Source organism: Chrysochloris asiatica, unplaced genomic scaffold (assembly GCF_000296735.1).
Source record: "Chrysochloris asiatica unplaced genomic scaffold, ChrAsi1.0 scaffold00047, whole genome shotgun sequence".
Classification (NCBI taxonomy): domain Eukaryota; kingdom Metazoa; phylum Chordata; class Mammalia; order Afrosoricida; family Chrysochloridae; genus Chrysochloris; species Chrysochloris asiatica.
The window spans coordinates 17,698,298-17,720,754 of record NW_006408565.1 but is presented as its reverse complement, the minus strand read 5'-3'; the positions used below and the strand labels follow the sequence as shown (position 1 = coordinate 17,720,754).

At 44.8% G+C, this 22,457-nt stretch overlaps 1 protein-coding gene across 3 annotated transcripts in view; it reads left to right on the top strand.

The window, feature by feature from the left end:
- Nucleotides 1-15,451: 15,451 nt before the first annotated feature.
- ALPL (alkaline phosphatase, liver/bone/kidney) overlaps nt 15,452-22,457 on the top strand; it is a 25,293-nt gene continuing 18,287 nt past the window's right edge. The window contains exons 1-3 of one of the 3 annotated variants that reach the window (XM_006862341.1): nt 15,452-15,608; nt 21,842-21,961; nt 22,280-22,395. In XM_006862341.1, coding sequence (XP_006862403.1) covers nt 15,548-15,608; nt 21,842-21,961; nt 22,280-22,395 — 297 coding nt within the window. In that variant the 5' untranslated portion in view covers nt 15,452-15,547. Of the gene's footprint in view, nt 15,609-21,841; nt 21,962-22,279; nt 22,396-22,457 lie in introns of those variants that run through there. The other 2 variants (XM_006862342.1, XM_006862343.1) reach the window with 2 other exon arrangements.

Sequence of the window (22,457 nt, the reverse complement as noted above, 5' to 3'; positions counted from 1 at the left end):
ATGAGGCCCTGGCTTTTTTTGCTCTGGATCCTGCATCTGGTTCATCATCATCTGACTCCCAATTCTTAGGACTTGATCCAGCGACTTGCCATATTGCCTGCTGATCTTGGGATTCCTCAGCTTTTGCAAACTGTGAGCCAGCAGCCTGCCATCTTACCTGCCAATGTTGGGTTCACCAGCCACTGCAACTACAGGAGTCAGGAGAAGTCTGCAGCCTGACTTCTGACCCATGAACTTGGGTCTTGCCAGCTTTTACAGCCCCGTTATCCTGTAATTAAAACCCAAAGTCAAGGAGATCAAACACTGAAATGATAAGGATCAAAGACTTCAGTATGAATCATACGTCAACATAAAGAAAATAAAAATTTTTGTAACTAGATCAAAAGAGCATCAAGATAATTATGATAATTGGAGAAAATATTGATGTTGTCAAGGATTTCATTTTACTTGATCCACAATCAACAACCATGAAGAAGCAGTCAAAAAATGAAATGACTCATTAGATTGAGCAAAAATATGCTGCAAAAGACCTCTTTAAAGTATTGAAAAAGCAAAGATGTCACTTTGAGAACTAACTCAAGCCATAGTTTTCTCAGTTGCCTCATATATGTGGAAAGATGACAGAAGAAGAATTGATGTCATTAAATGATGGTATTGGCAAAGAATATTGAATAGACCATAAAAGTACATCTGGATGCTCTTTAGAAACAAGGATGACTTGAACTCATGTACCTTGGACATTGTCATCAGGAGGGCCCAGTCCTTGGAGAAGGATATCATGCTTGGTAAAATTGAGGGGTCAATGAAATAGAGGAAGACCTTGAATGAGATGGCTTGACACAGTGGTTATAAAATGGATTCAAACATGGATGGTGAATGATTGGGCAGTAGTTCATTCTCTCGTACATACAAGTTCTGTGACCAACTTGAAGACACCTAACAACAGCAATGTATATATGTATATTTGCTATTGTTGTTAAGTGCTGTCGAGTCAGTTCCAACTCATAGCAACCCTGTATAGGATTTCTGAGGAGTAGCTGGTGGGTATAGTTGTTAAGTGCCGTCAAGTCATTTCTGACTCATAGCGACCCTGTAAAAGGTTTGCAAGGAGCAGTTGGTGAGTTTGAACTGCCGACCTTGTGGTTCAAACTGACCTTGCAATCCAGTGCTTTAACTCACTGTGCCACACACCAGGACTCTCTTTCTCTCTACATACATATACATATTGGTTTTGCTTCTCTAGATAACCTAGCCTAAAACATTTGATACTGAGAGTGGTTCTAGAGAAACAAAATTGTAAGGATGTGTTTTCTAAATTGGTTTTCAAGTCTAACTAGTCTAAAGATGCTAGTAACTCTGCTTCCATTAGTAAAGAGGGTACCACTAATCCACAGTGTAAGGTGGCAATATTAATATGTACAGAGTCACCACCAATAAATAAAGCATTGCTAAATAGTAAGGTTCTGGGTGATTATATGTTTTGTACTTTTCTATAATTTTGGGAGGCTGGTTGGTTGATCCCATTTAGACTAGAGAAGTGGTGGGGGGGAAAGAGCTGAGCTCAGAGCTTTGGAGTCACAGATCAAACATAGAAAAAAAGGCCTCAAAGTTCCCACTTGTGCCTTGAAAAAAAGTCTTATTTCTTGTAGTAACAGATTTGATATTGCTGAAAACCCAACCCAGACTCTTATCCTAAGAGTGGCTGAACTACAGCACCAACTGAATTCCCAACTTTAAATGGAATCTGAAGTTAAAGTGAGGACATTAATTGGGAAGAAATGGTATCCTGAAACTTGGGATGGAACACAGGGACAGATAACTGGAAGCTGGAGACATTGAATCACTCCTGCCAATAGAACTTACCCTCTTACTCCAGTCTGAGATTGGCCCAGGGTACCTGAAGAGTCATTGAATTTTGAATGAAATAGTAGTGCCTAAGGCCTAAGATATTTTACAAGACAATGTTGGATGTTCCCAGACCCACCCCCACCATCCATTTTTGCTTCTAGACCTATAATTAGACATAAGCCCTAAAGAGTCCCCAAAAGATATTGCTTGCTATAGTCCTGGGGCAGATAATTTACAAGACTTACTGAAGATTCTTTTACCCATCTACACCACCCAGGTTTTGCTTCTAGACCTATAATTAGACACAAGTGAGTCCCAAAAGGTGAGGTACAAAGTGTGACCCAGAAATACTAGCAAAATTGCAGAAACATATTAAACATTGATCACCCAGAGTCTCCCTTCTTTCTCATCATTACTTGATGTGGTGAGGGTGATATTTTATGTATTAAATATCCTCTTATGATTATCAGGCCACCTGTCCACTGTGGAACACATTTGGCTCTGCAGGATAAGCACTGGACTGACTGCTAACCACAAGGTCCATGATTCAAACCCTATGTGGGAGAAAGATGAGACTTTCTGCTCCTATAAAGATTTACAGGCTTGGAAACCCTAACAGAGTTGCTATGCACCTGGAATGACTATATATCACTTAGATTAACAGTGTCCTCCTTACTAATGGAGACAGAATCATCATCCCATTTCAGACTAGTCACACTTGAAAATCAATTTAGGAAACTCATGATTTTATTTCTCTAGAATCACTCTTGGTACCAAATGTCTTAGGTCTAGAGAAGCAAAGCCAGTGAAGTTTACATATGTATGTATTGAGAGACTTCTGGTGGGGTGCTGTAGGATCAGCACTGGAGTGCAAAGCACAAGATTAGCAGTTCAAACCCACCAGCTTCTTCTTAGAAGCACTATACAGGGTCGCTTTGGAACTGAGTCAGCAGAACTTAACAGCAACAACATTTATCTCAAGGAAATGACTTACATGTTTGTGAGGCAGGCAAGTCCCAAGTCTGTGAAGTCATATGTCAGGCTGGAGGTTTCTCCTGACGCATGACTGTGCAGGGGCTGACAAATCCAAGATTGGCAGGTCAGACAGGTAAGACTGCTGCCTCACAGGCTGAAGAGCTAATGAATCTCAAGAGCAGAAGACAATCTGGCAGACCACTAGCTCAAGTCCAGAGAACCAGAGGTCGGATGACCCAGGATCTAAAGTGAGCAAAAGCCAGAGAATTGCCAGAATGTCTATATATATTGGATGTAGGCACGCCCCTAAGAAAACGCCCTTTCAACTGATTGGTTGTTCATAGCAGATCTCATCATAACAGTGATTGCATTTTGTGAGATTCAGCATGGGGGCTGACTACATCGTTACCTAAGTGCCAAACTACTGCGAATCGTGACCAGCCACGTTGACACACACCCTTAACCATCACACCTGTTTTGTAGCTGTTGCACTGGCCCCCAGTGCCTTTTTCTCAATTCTGGTTCTGCAGGATCATAGAAGCAGTTTGCCTTCACTATCCTACCTCAGCGTCATATCAGCTCTCCAACACTATGTCATTATTTAATCCACAAGAACCTTAATAGCCTCTCCCTTCCGTGATACATTACAATAGTTCATTGCATTGATGACATTATTCTGTCTAGACTTAAGAAAGAAGTCTCAATGACTCTATATTGATTGGTAAGATATTTGCATGCTGTTAGCATTGTTGTGAAGTGCCATCGAGTTGGTTGTGACTCATAATGACCCTGTATAGAGTTTCCAAGGAGCAGCTAGTGGGCTTGAACCACTGACCTTACAGTTAGCAGTCCAGTAGTTTTCCTACAGTGCCACACCAGAGCTCTGTTTACATGCTGAAGGGTGGGGGATTAATCTAGCAAAAATTCAGGTGCCTTCCACCTCAGTGAAATTTCTAGGGTACGGGGCATTTCAAGATCTTTCTTCTAAAGTGAAGGATAAGCTACTGCATGTGATTCCTCCCACAACTAAAAGGAAGACTCAAATCCCAGTGGACCTCTTTGGATTTGGGAGGCAACGTTTCCCTTATCTGAGTGTGCTACTCTAGCTTATTTATCAAGTGGCTCAAAAAGCTGCTAGTTTTTAGTGGGGGCCAGGAAAGAAGAGGTGTACAAGCCACTGTGCCACTTGGACCACAGGATCCAGCTGTTCCAGTGGATTGCAGTGTCAGTTGCAGATAGAGATGCAGTTTGGAGTCTTTGGCAGGTCCCTGGTGAATGACATCACAAACCATTAGCATTTTCAAGCAACACCCTGACATTCTTTGCAGGTAGCTAGTCTCCTTTTGAAAAATTAGCTTTTGGCTTGTTACTTACTAAGCCTTAGTAGAAACTGAATGTTTAACCAAGGTCACCATGTCCCCATGCAGACTTAGCTGCACGTCATGAGCTGGGTGTTGTCTGACCCACAGTCATGTGCACAACAGCAATACATCATTAAATGTTGTTGTCAGGTGCCATCGAGTCGGAACCGACTCATAGCGACCCCATGCACAGCAGAACGAAACAATGTCCGATCCTGGGCCAACCTCACTACCGCTGCCACACTTGAGTCCATCAATGATGCCACCTGGCTGATCCATCTCGTTAGGGGTCTTCCTCTTTTTCTCTGACCCTCCATCTTACCCAGCATGACATCCTTCTCCAGCGACTGTTTCCTCCGGACAATATGTCCAAAGTAGGAGAGACGAAGCTTAGCCATCTTGGCCTCCAAGGAGCACTCTGGTTGCACTTCTTCCAAAACAGATCTATTGGTTCTTTTGGCAGTCCGTGGCACTTTCAGTATTCTCCTCCAATACCACAACTCAAAGGCATCAATTCTTCTACAATCTTCCTTATTCACTGTCCAGCTTTCGCATCCATATGAGGCTATTGAAAACACCATGGCCTGGGTCAGGCGCACCTTAGTCCTCAAGCTGACATCTCTGCTCTTCAATACTTTAAAAAGTTCCTGTGCAGCAGATTTGCCCAGTGCAATACGTCGTCTGATCTCTTGACTGCTGCTTCCGCGAGTGTTGATAGTTGATCCAAGAAGAATGAAGTCCTTGACAACTTCAATCTTTTCTCCATTGATAAGAATGTTGTTTATTGGTCCAGTGGTGAGGATTTTTGTTTTCTTGACATTGAGATGTAATCCATATCGAAGGCTGTGCTCTTTGATCTTCATAAGTAAATGTTTCTAGAAGTGGTATATCTGAGCTATGGCTCGAGCAGGACCTGAAGGCACAAGTAAATTGCAGAAGGAAGTCACCTAGATGTCCATGGTCTCCACTGCTGTCACATGACCTTCCCTCTCCCACTCTACACCGATGACCTTATGGGGAATTCCATATAATCAGTTGACTGAGAAAGAGAAAACTCATGCTTGGTTTACAGATGGCTCTGGATTATATGCAAACACCACTTGAAAGGGGACAGCAGCAGCACTGAAGTGCCTTTCTGGGTCCTCCCTGAAGGACCGTGGTTAAAGGAGCAGAACTTTGCATGGAAGGAGAAATGGCCGGACATACAATTATATACTGATTCATGGGCTGTGGACAGTGGTTTGGCCGAAAGATTGGGGACTGGAAGGAACATGATTTGAAAATTGGTAACAAGGTATGGGGAAGAGTTATGTGGTTTGACCTCTCTGAATGGGTCAAAGAAGTGAAGATAATTGTGTTTCATGTGAATGCTCACCAAAAGGTGACTTTAGCAGAGGAGGATTTTAACAATAAAATGGATAGTATGAGATGGTGAGAACAAATTTGTGAAGGGAAGCCCAGCATCTGTAAAACTGCTATGATTGCTATTTGAGGGAAGTCATATTTCACAGTGGGAATTGGCTTAACTGAATTAAGATATCTAACTCCAATGGAGCTAATTGGACCCTGTGTTGGTAGGGGCCAAGTAGCAGCACTTAATCACCAAAGATAAGGTGGGCGTGATTACCATAATGCACAGCAGAGTCAAAGATACAATCAACATCATCTGACTTGTATGGATTTATGGCATTAGGCTACTTAGACATGATGTTCCTAGAAGTGAAATCAATAGGAAATTGGCTAAATAGTCACTTGATCTGTATAAGTGGAAGAATTCTATGACATGTGAACAGCAATCTGACTTGAATTGACAAAATAGAGTCATAACCCCTCAATCAATTTCCAGACCTGAGCCAGTTTGTTGTTGTCGTTAGGTGCCATCAAGTTGGTTCTGACTCCTAGAGACCTTATGCACAACAGAATGAAACACTGCCCAGTCTTATGCCACCTCACAATCATTGTTCAGCTTGAACCCATTGCTGCTGCCACTGAGCCAGTCCATCTTGTTGGCATGGGAAGGGGGGTCTTCGTTTTTCTCGCTGACCCAGTTTACAGATCCAAAATACCTTGAATGAAGGGGAGGCTGGGTACCTTTGAGGAAGAACCCTATTACACCACCAAAAATTGATACTGTTCACCTTTTTCCCAGTCTTCCCGAAAGGGATCTACAGCTTTTTAGAAGAGTGCTTATTCATTGGGGGAAAGGAAATAATCAGACTTTTTAGGGATTACTAGATACTGACTCTGACTTGGCACTAATTCCAGGAGCTTCAAATGTGGGGGAATATGGAAGTCAAGGTATTAATGGAGATCAGTTCCATTTCAAAGTGGGTCCAGTGGGTCTCCAAATCCATCTGGTAGTGATTTCCCCAGTTCTAGAATGCGTAATTCAAATAGATATAAACTCACGTTGGATCCTTAATGTATGAAATAAGGGCTATTACTGTGCCTAGTAGAAGCAATTAGAACTTCCTCTTGTTCTTGTTGTGTGTTGTCGAGTTCATTCTGACTCCTAGTGACCCTGTATAGGGTTTCTGAGAGTGACTGGTGGGTTCAACCTTGTGGTCACCAGTCCAGTGCTTACCTACCTCTACCTCTACCAGGGAAATAGCAAATCAAAAGCAATACTACATTCCTGGAGGAATGGCAGAGATGACTGCCACCATCAAGGGATTGAAGGATGCAGAGGTGGTGATTTCAACCATATTCCCATTGAACTCGCCTATTTGGTCTGTGCAAAAAATTGGATGGGTGTTGGAGAATGACGGTGGATTATTGTAAATTTAGCAAGGTGGTGACTCCAATTACTGCTGCTATGCCAGATGTGCTTTCATTACTTGAGTAGATTAATACATTTCCTGGTACCTTCTATGCTGTTACTGATCTGGACAGTGACTTTTTCTCAATTCATGAGTCAGGAGAAGCTTCTAGCCTGACATCTGACCCTCAGACTTAGAACTTGCCAGCCCCTACAACTGTGTGAGGTGTTTCCTTGAGCTAAATCTATTATCTATCTGGAGTCCTGGTGTGGTGCTGTGGGTTAATGTGCTAGATTGCAAGGTCCGTTTGAACTGCAAGGTCAGTGGTTCAAGCTCACCAGCCGCTCCTTGGAAACCCTCTACAGGGTCGCTATGGGTTGGAACTGACTCGACGGTCCTTCTGTCTATCTCCACATATATAAGCTTAAGTGACTTTGATTCTGTAGAGAACCCAGCCTAAGACCCTGCTCTCCTTCTACCCAGCCACTGACATTCCCTGCTGCCCACCAGCTTTGAGCCAGCCTCTGCCTGGAGGACTGCCACCGTCAGCAATGTGACCCATGCTCTCTAGGAGCATCATGGTGAAGAAACTACAACCGATGGCTCTCGCAGGCTCTAAGAAATGCAATCTTGGGGGCTCAGAAGGAGCTGTGGCTACTTCATGGGGTAGGAGTACAGGACAGCCTGGCAGATCTGCGGCCCAGGTGGAAAGATAATGGGAAGAATTCATCAGGTGGACAGTGGAGAATATTCCAGACCAAGGAACACAGTTTATAGAGGTGTTAGGTAGGAGGTGGTCAGGGGCAGCTGGTATCTTGTCCAGATGCAGTGACCAGTCAGAAGGGAGAGCACCCCCAGCCTCCCTGGGCACTCCCTGGTCTGCTTTCTGCTGAGGTGAGGTGTTGTCAACAGCTAGAGGTGTCTCAGCCCTACTCTGCCCCTAGCATCTGGCTTTCCACCCTCTAGGGAAGTCTCTCCTTGGATTTGACCTGCAGCCCACTTTGGACACCACACATTACTTCCTGAGCCTTTCACCCGGAGACTGCTTCACAGCAGTCATAAATAACTTCTGTCAGTGAATGAACAAGGTCCCAGTCAGTGAGCCTTGCCAGAGACACTGGGCTTGGCTGAGAGAGGAATTCCATGTCCCCTTCCTGTGACCCTCCAACTGGGACATTACTGGCTGTTCTTGAATTGAAGTAATTGAAACATCACTTGAGCTGTTGTCCAATTTCATGATGTGCCAGATCACACTAGCCCCCAGCCCATTCCATTCCCCACTCCCACCAGAAACACATGAGCATCTCTCACCATAGCTCCTGGAAAGATCTAAGAAGGCTCACTGCAGCCCTGAGTTTCTGGCTGTCCTTGGGCTCTGATTGTTCCCCAGGTGTGTCTCTGGGGACTAGGAGCCAGAAACACAGGGTCTGCTCTTGGTGCTGCCTCTCATGGGGCAACAAAACCTTTTCTCCTTCTGAGGCCTCAGTCTTCCCATTTGAGCAATGGGATCATCTCTAAGGCAATACTTCCCAAACAAATGTGCTCTCTGAATGCCTTGTCAAAAGTCCAGCTTCTTAAGACCCTGACCTGGAAGATTCTGACTAAGTAAGTTAGGTTGTAAGGGGTGGGGATAGGGAATTGGGATGGGGGGTTGTTGTGTCTCTTTAATCTCTTTAAATTTGAGTACAGCAAAATGCGTATTTTAAGTGTACAGTCCTATAGCTGTCACATATGTCCACAACTGAAATCCCTACCCAGATCACTTTAAAGAGTCTGTCCAAGGCCTCCGTAAGTTCCCTCAGGTCCCTTCCCTGTCAGTACCTCCCCTCAGGTGATCCTTTGCAAATAGGCCTTTCCCCCAAGCACTCCAAGTGATTTTTGTGATCTGTGACATTTGGGAAATTCAGCTAGAAAGGCCCTCCCCAGCCCATTTGGTGATTGGAGGCTCTAGACTAGGAGCTTCCTCGGGGCAAATAGCTGCCCATAGACCCCACTGGGGACAGTCTGGTGATGAAAGCCACAAGGGTCCCTTGTCAGTTTATTAGGTTGGAGTGTTAAGCCTTAGAGGGTCCTTGGGTGGTCTTGTGGACAGGGCTGGGGCAGCTGAGCTCAGCCCCTGCCTGCCATCCTGTGACCCTGAGCCATCGCTCACAGTTGCTCCGAGGATTAAATGAAGTCAGGGGCATCCAGTCAGGTCAGGTGTGCTCCCCCTGAATGTAGAAGATGTTAGATGGAAAAGGAAACTGGCTCAGAATGGAGGACACTGGGCTGAGGTCACCCAGCTGGAAAGTGATGGAGTTGGGTCTGGAACCAGTAGACTGAATGACTTGACTGCTAAACCTCAATCTCCCCCTGTCAGTGGGGCTAATAAGCCTACCCTGCCTTTATCACTAGATGTCAGGATCTGATGGGATTTAAGGGGATGCTGGGAAAGAAAAGTGTTTAGTGGGTGGATGTAACTGGTTTTCCTACTACCATGGTGAACTCTGAACTTTCTGAGGCCAGGAAAAGGAGGTCTCCTTTGGCACTGAGAGAGTAAAAGCATCCCCCTGGCCTTGTGTGCTTTGTATCATGGGATCTGAAGGGCCGAGTCTAGGAGGTATATGCTCACTGGGATTCTTGGCAAGTGCTTTCATCTGTCTGACCATCAGCTTGTGAGTCTGGACCAGAACCAGAACCATCCTGGCTTCATAGGATAATGTTGGGACCCAAGAAAGACTGGAAGTAGAAAAGGCCCCTCCACATAGCTGGTAACTCAGTCACATCATTCTGTGTGCACCGATTCTTAGGACAATGACTGGCTTAGCCCAACATGTGGGCAGACTTCACTGACCTCCCTACTACCCAGCGGGTTGGTTCTGGCCCAGTTGCAAAGTGGTTCAGAAAGGTAGTTACAGGCTCTGGAGGCCAGCAGATTTAGGTTCAAATCCCAACCCCACCATTACATGTAGCATCACCTGTGAGCCTCTACTTTCCCATCTGTAAATGAGGATTCTACTACCTACTTCAAATGGGGCCTGGCACACAATAGATGCTCAGTAAAAGCAGTTCTTATTGTAGACACTTTGGGTTCTGTGCACAGATTCCTGGGCCTGGAAATGGGATTGAATAGCTGTTGCTGTTTGGGGGGGAAAAATTAAACTTATTGTGGCCCCTGTCCGGGGTTCCTTTCAATCTGTATTTTTGTCCCACAAAAACCCTGGCACAATGACTGGCACATAGCAGTACCAGCTGCTGTCCAGTTGATTTGTACTCACAGATATCAGAGTAGGGTTTTCAGTGGCTAATGTTCCAAAAGTAGACCTGTAGGCCTTTCCTCCAAGGCTCCTCAATCTTTTGGTCACCAGCTGAGAGTCTTACCTTTTGTGCCACCCAGAGATTATGTGACCAGCACATGTTGATGTTGTTAGGTGCCGTCCAGTCAGTACTGACTCCAAGTATAATGTCCTTCTCCAAAAACTGGTTCATTCTGATAATATGCCTGGTGTATGGGAGATGACGTCTGGCCATTCTGGCTTCTAAAGAACATTCTGTCTGTGCTTCTTCCAACACAGATTTGTTTGTTCTTTTAATAATCTCCTCCAACAGCATAACTCAAACACATCAATTCTATGGTCTTCCTTATTCACTTCTCAACTTTCATATGCATATGAGGTTATTGAAAATACTATGGCTTGGATCAGACGCACCTTCGTCCTCAAACTGACATATTTGCTCTTCAGGAGTTTAAAGAGGTCTTGTGAAACAGATTTGCCTAATGCAATACGTCCTTCAATTTCTTGACTGCTGCTTCCTTGAGTGTTGATGGTTGATCTGAGCAAATTGAAGTCTTTGACAACTTCAATCTTTTCTCCATGTATTGTGATGTTATTTATTGGTCCAGTGGTGAAGATTTGTGTTTTCTTTACATTGAGGTGCAACCATAGTAGGTGCTTAGTGCACACAGGTCAGACAGTACTCTCTAAGAGGACAGAGACCTTCTTATCACTGATTCTTTGGTGCCTATCACTGTTTCTTTGTTCTTTTGAACAGTCCACAGTTGGTGCTCCATAAATGTTTGAGGAATAATGAGCTAATGACAAAATTAAATGAACAAGCATCAGGTGGGGAAAGAGCAAGCTGGGAAGAGGAGCTTTAAGAGTTCCCCATCTCCTCTCTTTGGGCTAATCCCCACAGATTAATCCAGGAGATAAGGCAGGCCAAGTCACAGTCTCTGACCCAGGGCATCCTAGGCTAGAGCGAGACCAGACGCTGGAGATCAGCTGAGTACAGGGTGTGTTCAGCTCCTGAGGACCCTCTCCATCCCAAGATGGCCCTCCTATCCCCCACCTTGGACATGGTCCTCACGGTGGTCTTCAGCCTCCTTCTCCTGCTGCTGACCTTGGTCCTGCTGTGCTTCTTCACCTGCCGCCTGGCTATGCCGCTCAGGTAGGGCAACCCTCCTCCATTCGGCCTCTATACGGATAGGGCAGGCATTGGTCTCTCTCCCCTCTCTGGTGAGAAACTGACACCCAGAGCAGTTGGGCCTTGGAGTCAGCCTGAGTGTGAATCACACTTGACCATGGGCTAGCAGAGACCCTCTGCTTCCCGGTTTCCCAAGCTATAAAGAAAGAAAGAAAGAAAAGAAAAGAAAATTGTAGCCCTGGTATGGCACTGTACAATAAGCACTGGACTGCTAACTGCAAGGTTGGTAGTTCAAACCCACCAGCCGTTCCTGGGAAACCCTATATAAGGTCACTATGAGTTGGAACTACTGGATGGCACTTAACATGGTGGGCATCATGAGGATTAAGTGAGATCTCTGAATGAACAGCTAGCACAGGGTTCAGTACAACTGGAATGCCTCCCAAAATGGTAGTGAGTTTTATCAGCCCTGTTCTTGTCATTGTCCTGGATCGGTTGAGAGCCATCCCAGGTCTGGCTTTTGCTCAATTCCAAGAGGCTCCTATGCCCTCTGCCCAGGATGTTGAGTTAGCCCTATGCTGCAAAGCCCAGCCCCTCTGCCCCTTCCGCTGACCTGCCGGGCCAGAGCCAGCCAGGGCTTTTGCTCATTTGTTGTAAGTATTCAGGGCACGTAGCTGGAAGGCTGGCAGAGAAGGCCAGCTGGGGAGAAAGGGTGACAGCTGGCATTCACTCAGACCCAGAGACTCCATTCTGGGCTGCTGGAGCATTGGCAGGCAGGGTGAGGCTCGAGGAGAACCCCGTTACCCCATACCACAGAGAGTAACTGTGGAGCCTCTGGGTGCCCAGAGAAGGTGGGGGTCTGGGAGGCGGAACAATCGGGGGAGGTCTGGCTTCTGAAGGGTTGTCCAGATCTGCATCCCCTCCCCGTTCTGGGTACAGACAATGGAGAAGGCACCTATCTCCAGAACAGGCCATCTGAAATGCTAGGTCTAAAAGCTCAAATCAGAGCCTTCAGAGCCAGAACCATGTACCCTTCTTTCATTTAACATTTACAGAGCTACCACTATGTGCTCGGGGTCCCTGGGTGGTACAAATGGTTAAATGTTGGGCTATTAACCAAAAAGTTGGCAGTTTGAACCCACTTAGAAGTACCTCAGAAGAAAGGTCTGGTAATCTAATTCTCAAAGGTCATGGTTATGAAAACCCTTTAAGCACAGTTATACTCTGACACTCAAGGCTTACTATGAGTCAGAATCAACTTAATGCAACTAGTTTGGTCTGGGTTTACTGTGTGTGTGGTGCTGGGGATACAAGATTGATAAGATAGTCTTCACTTCTGCTGAGCTCAGTCTAGTAAAGGAGAGAGACAGACAAAAGGAGGAAGAACCATGCAGAACTGAAGGAGCGAGCCCCTTAGACCTCCTGGGGATCACCCTCCACTTGCGTTTTTCCCTATTTATTCATTTATTTTGGACCCAAGGTGAAGCGCAAGTTGAGTAAGTCAGTGCTTGGTGTATTATTATGGGTTCAGTTCTTGTTTTAGTTCTCCATCCTCCCCCCTTATTCCTGCACCCCACTGCCTTTCTCATTATCCCTCAAAGGTCCCCATGCTAATAATATATTTAGTATGTGTGTGCGTCCTTATGAATTTACCCACAGGGTTCTGCATTTTATTCCTTATATTTTCCACTCAATCACATAGTGTTGGTTTTCTTAACCCATAAAAACATTCTCTTTTTTTTTTAAGTTGTTGTTGTTGTGGAGTTGGTGGAGTCGGTTCCGACCCATAGCGACCCTGTACAGGGTTTCAGAGGAGCGGTTGGTGGGTTTGAAGCACCAACCTTGTGGTTAGCAGTCCGGTGCTTATCCTACTTACTGTGCCACACCAGGAATCTTTTCTGATGGGTTAAGTGCCATCGAGTTCATTTTGACTCATAGCGATCCTGTATAGGGTTTCTGAGGAGTGGCTGGTGAATTTGAACCGCTGCCAACTTTGCCCTTCAAACCGACCTTGCAGTCCAGTGCTTATCCTACAGCACCCCGCTGGTAGAAGGTTCCTTATCTTTGCTGTTGCAGCAAACTCTAGTCAAATGAATGACAGTCACATCACCACCATTTTCCGCAACAGATAAGTACCTATTTTTATCTTGATTTTGGTAGTAGTCACGGCATTATGTGCCAGTGAAACTCTTGCCAGTTAAAATGTATCCTCTTCCAGTAACAGTCATCCATAACACAGGATTAGTACATTTCTCAGCTGCCAACGGAGTTGTCTGTTGTGATCCGAACAGGATGACCACAATTTAAAAACATTCTTCTGCCATTAATACATGCTCATTTGAGGCAATTTGGAAAATTCAAAGAAGTAAAATTAAAAGAGGAAAGAATCATTCATAGCCCTACCACCCAAAGAAAACCAGAGTGAACATTTTGTTGTATTTCCTGCCAGTTAAAAAAAAAATTTTTTTTTTAATTATAGCAGTAATAGCTCAACACTGAGGAATATTTGGGAAATGCAGAAAATAAAATGAAGAAAAAAAACTATTGGAGTTTAGTACTGAACTGCGAATCACAAGGTTGTGGTTTGAGCCCCCCAGTCACTTCTTGGGAGAAACATGAGACTTTCTGCTCCTGCAAAAGATTTAAAGCCTCAGAAACCCTCTACAGGGTCACTATGAATGGAAACCGACTCCAGACTCTACGGCATTTAACAACAAATAATGTCTCCGCTCAGAAACTCTTACCATCCAGCCCACTCTTACCATCTAGGCCACCTCCTGCAGTTCTTTCTCCATAAATGACCAGCTTGAAGTTTCTGGAACAGAACCTGGGGGTTATGTGTTAGTCTCGATTCCTTAAGTTGCAAGTAACAGAAACTCACCTCAAACTAGTTTGGGCTCATATTTGTTGTGTGCGCTTTCAAGTCGATTCTGACTCATAGCAACCCCGTATAGGGTTTCCAAGGAATGGTTGGTAGGTTTGAAGCACCGACCTTTCAAGTTAGCAGTTCAGTGCTTATCCTACAGTGCCACACCAGGACTGCCAGCTGGACCCAAGAGTAACTTAGCTCAAACTAGTTTAGGTGTAGGATTTCATGGTTTCCTCTGACTAGGAATTTTGGGAGTAGAACTGTCATCAACAAGAATGGATCTAGGGCTGACCCATCCACAAGGCAGATACTAGTCACATGTGGCTCGAGCACTAGAAATGTTGTTGTTGTTGTTGTTGTGTGCCGTGGAGTCGGTTCCGACTCATAGCGACCCTACACAGGGTTTCCGAGGCTGTAAATCTTTACGGGAGCAGACCGCCTCATCTTTCTCCCGCGGAGCGGCTGGTAGTTTCAAACTGCTGACCTTGCGGCTCGTAACCACTACGCTACCAGAGTACGCCAGTGCAAATGGGAATGTGCTGTAAGTGTAAAATACATGCTGGCTTTCAAAGACTTAGTTTGAAAGAAAGAGAAAAATAGCCCCCGAATGATATGGATGACATCTGGAAATAGTGTTTTTGCATATATTGAGTTAAATAAACTATAGTGTGGAAATTGAATTTTTTAAAAATGACAAGCTCTAGAAGAAAACAAAGCAAATGTATTGGTGACCCTGTAAAAAAAGAGTGATTTCTTTGTTTTGTCTCTGATGTGCTAGACTAACATTCTAGAACATTCTCACGTGAGGGCCACAGACTGGCAGCGTCAGCTTCACCTGGGAACTTGTCAGACATGTGTTCAAAGTCTTTGGAGGTGGGGCCCAGGAATCAGTTTTAACCAACCTTCATGTGATTCTGATGCACACTAAATTCTGAGACTCAGACATCCCGTACTTCAGATGGGTTGAGTATGAAGTTCAGAGTTCTCTTGGGAGACAGTGTGGAACTGTGTTGCAGCAGGGAACTCATTTGTATTTACACAAATATTGGTGTGATTCAGCTTCCTGAGGAAGAGACCTTCAGTGTTTTAGTTGCCTATGTATTATTCCCAATGCCTAGCTCCACACCTGGTCTGTAATAGACACTCAAGAAATACTTGTTGATGGAATGAAGGAATGGATGAACAAAATCTGGAGCTATGGTCCACACATCATCTTCCTTATTTTTTTAATTTCTAGGATTGGAACGTCTATTAACATCTGACCACTGCCAACCCACCCACATCGACCACGTATCTGGACTCCAGAGAGGAAGCAGGTCTTAGGGTGTACCATGATTTCATTGCTCTTAGTACTAGCCCTTGGCACCTGCCTTACCAACTCCTTAGTTCCAGGTAAGATTGGCAAGCATAGATGGAGGGATGGAAAGACCTGGTGCATGTGGGATACGATGAAGGAAATGCATATGTTCAAGGTCGTAGAACCATCCACAGTATTTTAGAGTTTCAAAAAAGCACAAAGAATCCCAGCTCATACTACTGTGTGTATTGTGTTAATAAGTCATTTGTCCTCTTCTTCCTTTTGTATTATTCTTTATTGGAAGGAGCTCTGGTAGCGTAGTGGTTATGAATTGGGCTGCTAACCTCAAGGTCAGCAGTTTGAAACTATCAGCCATTCCATGGGGAAAATGAGGAGGTTTTCTGCTCCCGTAAAGATTTACAGCCTCGGAAACCCTGTACAGGGTCACTGTGAGTCGGAACCACCACCACCACCATTCTTTATTGAAGTTTCTATTCTCTCTTGATCTCTTTAATAATCTGAAATACAATTAAACCTATAGATCCTTCCAACTCTAAGTATGTTAAGTCTCCTGTAGATTTTGTCTGCTTATTCTCCCACATGGTAGTCTATTTCCTTGTGTTGTTTATAAGGCTTGCTTGTAAACTCATTTTCAATAGGAGTTGTCTGGTTTTTTCTGTTTTTAATTTTTTTCTGTTGAGATCTAGAGTTGTTCAGGACCCTAGACGCTCAACTAATTTTGAATACGTTTTTATGTTAATTTCTCAGTTTGCGATTCTTACACTATAAATCCAGACCCTCACTTAGACCTGGCACAGATTTGGAATTCATTTTTTTTCTTGAATGACTTTCTTTCCCAATCCCTTTCATAGCTCCCGGTAAAGGTGTACATTTTAACAGCTTCCAAAGCTTCCAGACAACCTAGCTGGTCTGACAACCCAGGAGTTCTCAGCAAAGCTTCTGTAGACCTCTCTAGACTTGAGTTCCCTCTTAATTTCTCCCCTGCTCCCCTTTATCCCCCCTTCCTTTCTTTCAAGCTATGTGCTGGTTTTGATTGTTCATTTTGGTTCAGAATTTCTGTATCTGTAGCTGGAAAACAGAGTCTTCCTTTACTTAACCTATCATGTGACTGGAAGTTCTTCCCCTTTACTGTCATGGAACCTCAATTTCTCTATCCAGTCAATGGAGATAATTCCCCCTCCTGAGGTTGACAGCCATAAAAACACTATGAAGCAGTTCCACTCTGTAACACAGGGGGTCGCCGTGAGCCAGATTGACTGGACAGCAGAGGTTGCCCCCACCCCCATCCCTGGCTGTCAACCACCATTCAGATAAAGACCGATCATTCCCAGCCATGGAACTCCCAAAGACTTCCCTGTATCTCTCTCAACCAGTACCCCTGTCCCCCAAGTCAAAGGAAATGACTAGGCTTATGACTACCACCACAGACTAGTTTTGCCTGTTTTGAACTTGATTTAAATGGAATCAGACAGTATGTACTGACAAGTACTCTTTTCACATAATACATCCTGAACATTTGCCCGTATCATTTAATATTCTGCGAAAACAATGCCTCCAGGTATTCATTTGTCCAAACAAGCCATCATTGCAGTTAAACCAACCCACAGGCATGAAGCCAGCTCAATACCTATTAAGCTCCTCTTGGAGGTCAGGTATTGGGGTGGAATTGGTGAAAAGGACAAGGACTCTGCCCTTTCTGGATTCCCAAGAGAGCAAACACAGCTGTGAACCAGGCTAACTGGTGTCAGCACTGCTAGAGAGACACAAAGAAGGAGTTACAGGTTCCAATGCCAGTCAGCCCTAGCTGTTCTGCCAAGCTATGAGTCCCCAAGGGGGCTCATAGGTGGTCACCACCTAAATGCACTTGAAGAAGAAAGGACCTCTCGGTCCTTGAGCCAGTGGAATCCATGAGCAAGCCATGAGCCAGTGGAATCTCTGACCAAAACTATCAGTTGTAGGACACTGCCCAAACCTTATCTCATTTAACCCTTAAAATTGCCTGAGGCAGCTACCTTCTCCCATTTTCCTGGGCTGAATCTCTAGGGAAGGAACTTGCCTAAAGGCACACAGCTGGCCGGAATGGTGGGGATCTACAGATTCTCAGAAGGGGACCCAGCCCATGAGGTCTGACACTGGTGAGCTGAGCAGACATTTTCAAAAGAAAGAGGAGAAGCCGGGTGCTGCTAGGGTGAAGGCAGCTGGTTAAGGAACTGGAGTAGAGGTTTCTTGTGGAAATGCCATGAAGTGTGGATGGGCCCAAACCTTAAGGTGGAAAAGAGCATCCCTCCCCTTGTCCTGAAACAGGCGGCACAGACTTGTGGTGCCAAATGTGGACATATTGTTGTTGTTGTTGTTGTTGTTGTGTGCTGTCAAGTCAGTTCTGACTCATAGCAACCCTGTATAGGATTTCCGAGAAGCAACTGGTGAGTTTGAACCGCCAACCTTGAGATTCAAACCGACCTTGAGGTAGAGCGCTTATCCTAAGGTGCCACACCAGGACGTTGTTGTTGTTAAGTGCCACACCAGGACTTGACACCAGGGCATTGTTGTTTTGTTGTTATGTGCCATGGAGTCGGTTCCAACTCAACTAGTAGTTTTGAACTGCTGACCTTGTGGTTCACAGCCCAATTCGTAACCATTACGCTACCAGGGCATAGGCATGTGGATTTTGAGTTCCTCCTCCATTTCTTCAGTCATGAGTGGTGGTGGTGGTGGTGGTTAGGTGCCATTGAGTCTCTACAGACTCACAGCAACCCTAGGAACAAGAGAACAAAACACTGAACAATAGAGCAACCCGAGCTCTGGTAGCGTAGGGGTTACGAATCGGGCTGCGAACTGGAAGGTCAGCAGTTCGAAACTACCAGCTGCTCCGCGGGAGAAAGATGAGGCGATCTGCTCCCATAAAGATTTACAGCCTCGGAAACCCTATTCAGGGTTGCTATGGGTCGAAACCGACTCGACGGCACTTAACAACAACAACAACAGGAACAATAGAACAAAACACTGCCTGGTCCTCTGCTGTCCTCATGATCTTTGCTATGTTTGAGCCCCATTGTTGCAGCCACTGGTCAGTCTGTCTCCTTGAAGGTCTTCCTCTTGTTTTCTGACCCTCGACTTTACCAAGCATGATTTTACCTTGAGGGTGACTTGTTCAAAGCACATTAGATGAAGTCTAAGGAGTATTCAGACCACGCTTCTTCCAAAACAGATTTAATCATTCTTTTGGCAGTCCATGATATATTCTATATTCTTCATCAACATCATTCCTTATTCATTGGCCAGCCTTTGCATGCTTATGAAGCAATTAAAAATGCCATGGCTTGGGTCAGGTGCATCTTGGTACACAAAGTAACATCCTTGCTTTTTTAACACTTTAGAGAGGTCTTTTGCAGCAGATTTGCCCAATGCAAAAGCTCATTTGATTTCTTAACTGCTACTTCCATGGATGTTAATTGTGAATCCAAGTAAAACATAAACCCTTAACCGTCTTGTCTCTATTTTCTCTGTTTATCAGAATGTTGGTTATCCATCTTGTTGAGAATTTTTGTTTTCTTTCTGTTGAGTTGTAATCCACACTGAAGGCTAAAGTCCTTGATCTTCATCAGTGTTTCAAGTCCTCTTTGCTTGAAGCAAGGCTGTGTCAACTTTATATCATAGATTGTTAGTGAATCTTCTTCTAGTCTTCATGCCACATGTTTCTTCATAGAGTCCAACTTCTTTGATTATTTGCTTTGCATACACATTAAACTAGTATAGTGAAAGGATACGATCCTGCTACACACCTTTCCTGATTTTTAAACCATATAGTATCCACTTGTTCTGTTCAAACAACTGCCTCTTATTCTATGTACAGGTTTGGCATGCATACAGTTAAGTGTTCTAGAATTCCCATTCTTCACCATGTTATCCATAGTTTGTATGATCCACACAATTAAATACCTTTGCATAGTCAATAAAACACAAGTAAACATCTTTCTGATCGATCACTTTTCTTTGGAATGGTCATGAATATGGACCTCTTCAAGTCAACTGACCAGGTACTGTCTTCCAAATTTCTTGGCATAGATGAGTGAGCACTTTCAGCATTATGTTCTCTGGTGAAATATTACACTCAATTAGTATTCTATTGATTTTTGGAGACTTGATTTTTGCCTTTGGTGCAGTTTGAATTTCTTCTTTTAATACCATCTGTTCTTGATCGTATGCAATCTCCTGAAATGGTTGAATCTCAGCCCATTCTTTTTGGCATAGTGACTTTGTATTCCTTCCATCTTCTGTGGATGCTTCTTATGTTGTTGTTCAGTATTTTGCCCATAAACTCCTTCCATATTGCAACTTGAGGCCTGAATGTTTTCTTCAGTTCTTTCAGCTTGAGAAAAACGGAGCATGCTCTTCCCTATTGGCTTTCTAACCTTTGCACCTTTCATTATATTTTATTTTGTCTTCTAGAGCCATCCTTTGAAGTCTTCTTTCTGCTCTTTTCTCCACCCTATAAGGAGATGCTACTCTGTGTGCAGCTCCTGGGTGGTCCATAGCCCGGAAACAATGAGTAGGCAAGAAAAGAGAGCTCTTCTCACTCTAGTTGTCCTGGATGCAGTGAGTGGGCCTGAGCTGGGCCAAGAAAAGGGGATTGTGTCTCCAGCCCAAGACATGCAAAGTGACCTTGGGCGAGACCCTCCCATCTCTCCTGGCCTCAGCCTTCTTTTCTGTGCAGTGGGAAGCCATTGAAAGAGATGCTCCCCAAGTAGCTTCCCAGCTGTAAGCATCAGTATTCCATTGGGCATGTGCCATGGGCAGAGCACCATAGACGATGGGAAGGGCTGCCTCCCATGGGCAGGGATCCTGGACCTCTGCTAGGAGGAAAGAGGACTCCAGCCCTAGACGAGGGATTATGGGGAGGAGGGGAGGGAAGCTACCAACTTTAATCCCCTCATTAGGCCACGTGTGTTATTTGCCTTATCCAATCCAGTTCTCACAACAACCCCAAGAGGCAGGTATAAACAACTCCGTTTGACAGGGGAGGAAACTGAGGCTCAAGGTAGTGACTTGCCCAGGGCCATACATCTGATACTTGGTACAACTGGGATTTTAACTGAATTCTGTCATGTTCTTTCCACTGGAGAACTGATTGCTGGACACACACACACACGAGAGAGAGAAAGAAAGTGTGTGTGTATGTTTCTGATTCTTATTTTATCTTCACTGTCCGTATGTGAGTTATTATCAGTGGTGAATTATGATGGGGTTAGGGACATAACATAAATTAGCCTCCTTGCTAATTTATCCTATAGGAATTGAGATCCTAAATGGCTAAAATGAAACAGGAAAAAACTGGAATTACTGAATATTAAAGTAACTACTTTAGGACCCTAACCACAGAAGCAGTGACACCAGAGATGAAGCATGGGTGATGGCATGGAGAGATAGAGCTGCTGAGGACTCTATAGACTCATAGAAAGAGAAAGGCTGTATGCTGGTGGCCAGGAGGCTGGCTTGCAGAATGTGCCCTTTGGTTGTTTGAATGACTATATGTTCCTGAGTGTTTAGTGTACATCAAAACAAACAAACAAAAAACAGAGGGACTAGAAGCAAATACTATTAAATGATGACGCATGGAGGGAATTGTAATCATTGCACTGAAACAAAATACAATAGGATGAGTACAAAACTGATCTTCTTCCATGTAAACTAGCACTCAATTCACAATAGAAGCTTTAAAAGAAAAAAAGAATAGTTTAAAGAGAAAAAAAAAGTGCCTACTTTAAATTTGATGCGTGACACAAAAGACAGTCTTGCTCTCCAGTTTGCTAGTAACAATGCAAAATTGTGTTCCTGCTCCACTTGCTTTAATGAGCAGAGTTTATAATCGATGCCTGGGTCCATCTAGGGATTCCTGCAGTTGGAAGTAGTTTGTTCCCTTAAATGGGTTAAATAATGCCTTTCTAATTGTGCTAGCCCAGTTCGTTTACTGCCTTAGCAGAACTTCTCTCTCTCTCCTGGGTGGGAAGAAAGTGTGTGGGTTTTGAAGTGAAGGCCAGCTCTGCTGGTGTCTGCTAATGCCATGTGGCCTTGCCAAGTGGCTTGGTGTTTCTGAGGCTCAGTTTCTTCATTCTGTGATGTGGGAAGAAGACTCCAAGGTACACAGACTTGTTTAGATTTGACTGCCCCCACGGTGTTTGCAAACAATTGCATCCTCTTCCAAGTCCAGGTTGCTCAGCCCTCAACTGAGATGTTGGGTGTCCATAAATCTTAAGGGAGGGGAAGCTGTCCCTACCCTGTCAAGCCACTCTTGCTTTCTCCTGTACAGAAAAAGAGAAAGACCCCAATTACTGGCGAGTCCAAGCTCAGCAGACCCTGAAAAATGCCCTGGAACTTCAGAATCTCAACACCAACGTGGCTAAGAATGTCATCATGTTCTTGGGAGATGGTGAGGTCTGGGGACATTAGGGAGGGGCACGGGGGACACATAGTAGAATCCCAAGGAGTCAGACTGAGGTGAAGGGGAGTGTTGAAGGGTCAGGAAGTGTGTTGAAGGGGGTGTGCGGGGCCAATTGAGACCCAAGAGGTCTGCTCTAACAGGTCTGGGGAGGGCTGCTTTTTCCAGAGTCACCCTCTGGTATCCAATACCCAAGCCTGCACTGGCACCAAACTTAAGAGCTGTGGGTACCCAAGAAGACTGATAAGACAGCTGGGAGCCATAGAGACTGAAGCTTCCTCCCCCTCTCCTCCCTCTCCCCCCCAACAGGGATGGGCGTTTCCACAGTGACAGCTGCCCGAATCCTCAAGGGTCAGCTCCACCACAAGCTGGGGGAGGAGACCAGGCTGGAGATGGATAAGTTCCCCTTCGTGGCTCTTTCCAAGGTAAGCCCAACCTCAATCCATCCAGACCCCAGCCTCTGATTTCTCAACCTGGCAGCATGGGG